The sequence below is a fragment of the Leptidea sinapis genome, chromosome Z, assembly GCF_905404315.1.
Source record: "Leptidea sinapis chromosome Z, ilLepSina1.1, whole genome shotgun sequence".
Taxonomy (NCBI): Eukaryota; Metazoa; Arthropoda; class Insecta; order Lepidoptera; family Pieridae; genus Leptidea; species Leptidea sinapis.
In genome coordinates this window covers 9,799,552-9,804,346 of record NC_066312.1, presented here as the reverse complement: position 1 = coordinate 9,804,346, position 4,795 = coordinate 9,799,552, and the positions used below count along the sequence as shown (strand labels likewise).

Below are 4,795 nucleotides of genomic sequence, written 5' to 3'. Positions count from 1 at the left end.
AGGATCCACGGAGGACAACTATTGTGACTCATAGAATCGTAATAAATGTATAAGATGTTGAAAGTCGGCACGTGTATAATATCGTGTATCACGTACACTAGATCTGTACATCTTCATAAATATAAAATTCTCGTGTCCCGGTGTTTTTACCAAACTCCTCCGAAACGGCTTAACCAATTTGTTCGAAAATTTGTGTGTACATCGGGTAGGCCTGAGAATCGGCCAACATCTATTAATACCCACCCCCAAATATTATTTTTAATTATTTTTGGCAATTTCTTTTTTTTTATTTTATTATGATTCAGCATAAAATGTACATACAAGTACGAATTTTCACCCGTCTACGATCAACACCTATTATTGTATCGCGATTTTAATATTATTCTATTCCATCCACAGATACGCAATACAGTTTCAAGATGTCAATCGAATATAATGATTGTTGTTGTACGATAAATTTTATGTACGATATATTTGGTAGTCTGAGAATCGGTTGTCATCTATTTTTTGTACCTCGAAAATTTTTATTTATTACTTTATATGGCAATACAACGTTTGCTGAGTCAGCTAGTATTATATAGTTACTACTCTTACTCACCAATGCAAAGGATTCACATATAAATAGAACAATAATAAGGTATAATAGAATGGGCGGTGATATGGAAGTCCATCTCAAAAGTTACTCAAATCAGCTGTATGCTTATCTCTGCTATGCATTTATAGACCGATCAGAAGAATCTTTTTGATTGGAACTAGGTACAACTTAATTTACTCAATCAAAATCGATTACTTTTCTATCTTTCTGTATATAGGTATACTCTAGTATCTTAGCAAAGCACATAAAAATGATATTATCCTTAGTAGCGTGCACCCACATAGTAAAAAACAAGCTATGGTGTAAGGGATTTGTCACGAAAAATAGCACAATCTTGTCATATTCAGCTTCTACTATCATGTACATTGTACACAATACAAATAAATGCGTATAACGTGTATTACAGCCTTAAGTAAAACATAATATAAACTTATTTTGATAATTGTATTTAAATTAAAATTCCTTAAAAAGAAATATGTTTTGACATTCTACTTTCGAAATTTTTGAATAGGTATTATGTACATTTACCATCTTAGTTAATTTATAGTTCATCACCGAAATAGTCATATTTTTCTTATTGGAGCACTGAAAAGTCTTGTGTAATAATTACAGTCGCTAATAATCTTGAATAATAATATATAAGGCTATTTTTATAATTATTTATAATGCGTGAATGCATATCAATACATGGGGGGCAGGCAGGCGTCCAGATTGGCAATGCTTGCTGGGAGTTATATTGTTTGGAACATGGAATACAGCCAGATGGGCAAATGCCCTCTGATAAAACCGTTGGCGGAGGAGATGATTCCTTCAATACTTTCTTCAGTGAAACGGGTGCTGGTAAACATGTGCCCAGGGCAGTTTTTATTGATTTGGAGCCCACGGTTGTAGATGAAGTGCGTACCGGGACATACAGGCAACTTTTCCACCCCGAGCAACTAATTACAGGCAAAGAAGATGCTGCAAATAATTACGCTCGTGGTCATTATACCATTGGAAAAGAAATAGTTGACCTTGTTTTGGACAGAATAAGAAAATTAGCTGATCAATGCACCGGTCTACAAGGTTTTCTTATATTTCACTCCTTCGGTGGCGGAACTGGCTCCGGCTTTGCATCGCTTCTCATGGAACGTCTATCCGTAGATTACGGTAAGAAGTCCAAGTTGGAATTTGCAATTTATCCTGCTCCACAAATATCTACAGCAGTTGTTGAGCCCTATAATTCAATACTCACCACACACACTACACTAGAACACTCAGATGCAGCATTTATGGTTGACAATGAAGCTATTTACGACATTTGTAGAAGAAATTTGGACATTGAAAGACCAACGTACACAAATTTAAACCGACTGATTGGACAAATAGTCTCGTCAATAACAGCTTCCCTCAGATTTGATGGTGCGTTGAATGTCGATTTAACTGAATTTCAAACAAACTTAGTGCCATACCCTCGCATTCATTTCCCGTTGGTTACCTACGCACCAGTGATTTCAGCTGAAAAAGCTTACCATGAACAATTATCAGTTGCTGAAATAACAAACGCGTGCTTTGAGCCAGCTAATCAAATGGTCAAGTGTGACCCTAGACATGGAAAATATATGGCTTGTTGTATGCTGTATCGAGGGGATGTAGTACCTAAAGATGTGAATGCTGCAATTGGTACGATAAAAACTAAACGTACTATTCAATTTGTGGATTGGTGTCCTACTGGGTTCAAGGTTGGAATTAACTATCAACCTCCGACCGTGGTACCTGGAGGCGATTTGGCGAAAGTCCAGCGAGCTGTTTGTATGTTATCCAATACTACCGCCATTGCCGAAGCTTGGTCTAGACTGAACCATAAGTTTGATCTTATGTACGCTAAGAGAGCTTTTGTACACTGGTATGTAGGTGAAGGTATGGAGGAAGGTGAGTTCTCAGAAGCTCGTGAGGATTTAGCAGCACTAGAAAAAGATTATGAAGAAGTTGGAATGGACTCTGGCGAAGGGGAAGGTGAAGGCGGTGAAGAATATTAATTTTGAATTCTTTAGATATATTTTAATAGGCTTTCATATTGAAATCTCATTCGATTTATTAGGATTATTAAAACAAATTGACAAGTTGTTTTTGTTTGATTTTTTTATTTTTTTCATTTGATCGTGTTTCCACCTCGATTAAGATGGTTCAGTTTTGTTACTACTATTGTAACAAAACATTTTTTTATTTTACTAATTTTTAATTATTAATTGTACAACCATTGCTTTTGTGGTGAATATTGAATTCATCTGCTAGTAAATAGCGATGAACACATCACAGAAGCGCTTAATCTACTTCAACAATGAGTTACGAAAGTACTCTTTATAACTTGTATTATGTAGAGATCTCATGAAGGTCTATACTAACTGTACATCTTGTGATTTGGTGAAGAGCTGCCAAAAGAATGTGAAATGCAAAAGTTGTTTTTTTCCTTATATATCTATGCGTATTTCGGTATGTAAGTATTAATATAGTGGATAGGTACCAAGTTATTTATATATATTGTAAGAATATTTATGCAAATTTCATAAAAATCTTGTGAAAATGTCAAAAAATACCACCCAATGGAAAAAATAGCCTAGAATTGAGAACTGGTGCTAGAAACTTGGAGAGCCTCATTTACTTAAAATATGGTAATTACAATTAGTCCAATAGGTATCAAGGAATTAAACTAATTCCTGCGGAAAATTGCTTTAAAACCATGATTCAGTATCGTTTAAAAAAATGATGTAACAGTAACCTTTACCACACGAATGTATTTAGTATTTTCTTTGATTAACGCGAGTGTTACAGATTTAAATAAAAATCTTTTAAAGGAATAAAACGCGTAATTTGACTGCTTTTACATTAGATTTTGCATAAAAGTAACATATATTTTAGTTAACCCGACGTTTCGTAACCTTTCCAGGCCACGTTCTGCGGTTGAATTGAGTAATTAATTAATTAATTAAATTTGTAATCTTATTACTACTAACTAAAACAATTATATTTTATAACATTTACGCAAAATCTAATGTTATTTAAAATGTGTAGCTAAATAAAAAAGTACGAATGTATTTTTTTTAGATACACAAATATATTTATGTCCATTTTGTGCATTAAATCTTCCATACTTACTAAAGTAACATTGCTGAGTTTATTTTTAATTTCTGTTGTTAACTTTAGCACAAAAAATCATATTATTCAGTTTTTTTTTGGTTAAATGATAATACTTAGTGAATCCGCTAATGTAATGTTACATTTATCATCAAGAATATATGTAATATTAATAAGAAACATCCAATATGTTGATTCCATACACTTTCTCTACGTTTACATCTACATTCTTAACATAATATGACTCAGTAAATTTTATATATTTGGTTTTCAAAGTTCGATTAATTGTACAAAACTAATATACAGTGTTTGATAGAGCATTTCTTACTTCGTCATATGCAAGTTAATTGGTTTTCACTTTGTGTATGGTGATATGTACAAACCTGTGTAAACTATAAATACCACTGGACAGGCTGTTTCTTATGTTAGACAGCAATATTTATGTGCCTATTTGAAGCGCCATTCGCGAGAGTGAAGAGAACTAATTTTGCCGTATAATACAAATGGCTGCGAGAGAAGCAAATAGTACTCTGAAGTATTATTGCATTTTGAATTAATTTCGTGTTATTAATAATTCAGAAATCAACGTAAAAAAGAAGACATTTTTTTTTGGTAAATGGTTTTCCTATCGATGTTTGTTTAGCTGAAGTTGTAATCACTAGTTTTAGTACCGCAGACTCTTGCTACATGGCCAACAGCGCCAAAATGGCGAATATCAAACAGGCACAAAAGCATTTTGACAGCCGCCAGTCCAGTGGTAAATAGCGAGGTCAGTGGTGATATTAAATCCGAAGACAATACTATCTTATACTTATTTTCTACAAGATAAGGTTGATCAGTAATATAAACAAAGATGAAGATCAATTGTGACAACCTCACATTGAGACGGATTCTGCCATTTACATCGACTCTCTGAATTCTATTGTTGAAATAATAAATTACTAAATAAAGCGGTCTCTTGTATGATATAGCGGCATAGTATCCTGTTCATAGCTGTGCTTAAGAGATACAAAATTAAATTGATCACCAAGGAGTTGATCACAGATTACGTATTGAGACGCTTTATTTTTTAAAAATAAGGGACGA

The 4,795-nt window shown here is 33.4% G+C and overlaps 1 protein-coding gene across 1 annotated transcript; it reads left to right on the top strand.

The window, feature by feature from the left end:
- Positions 1-1,125: 1,125 nt before the first annotated feature.
- LOC126978357 (tubulin alpha-1 chain-like) lies at positions 1,126-2,699 on the top strand. Its single transcript, XM_050827111.1, has one exon. It carries the CDS (start codon positions 1,261-1,263, stop codon positions 2,611-2,613), a length of 1,353 nt encoding a protein of 450 aa, XP_050683068.1. The 5' UTR covers positions 1,126-1,260; the 3' UTR covers positions 2,614-2,699.
- The last annotated feature ends 2,096 nt before the right edge of the window (positions 2,700-4,795 follow it).

Excerpts from the sequence above, each read along its gene's own strand:
- LOC126978357 (XM_050827111.1), top strand. The coding sequence starts at position 1,261 with ATGCGTGAATGCATATCAATACATGGGGGGCAGGCAGGCGTCCAGATT.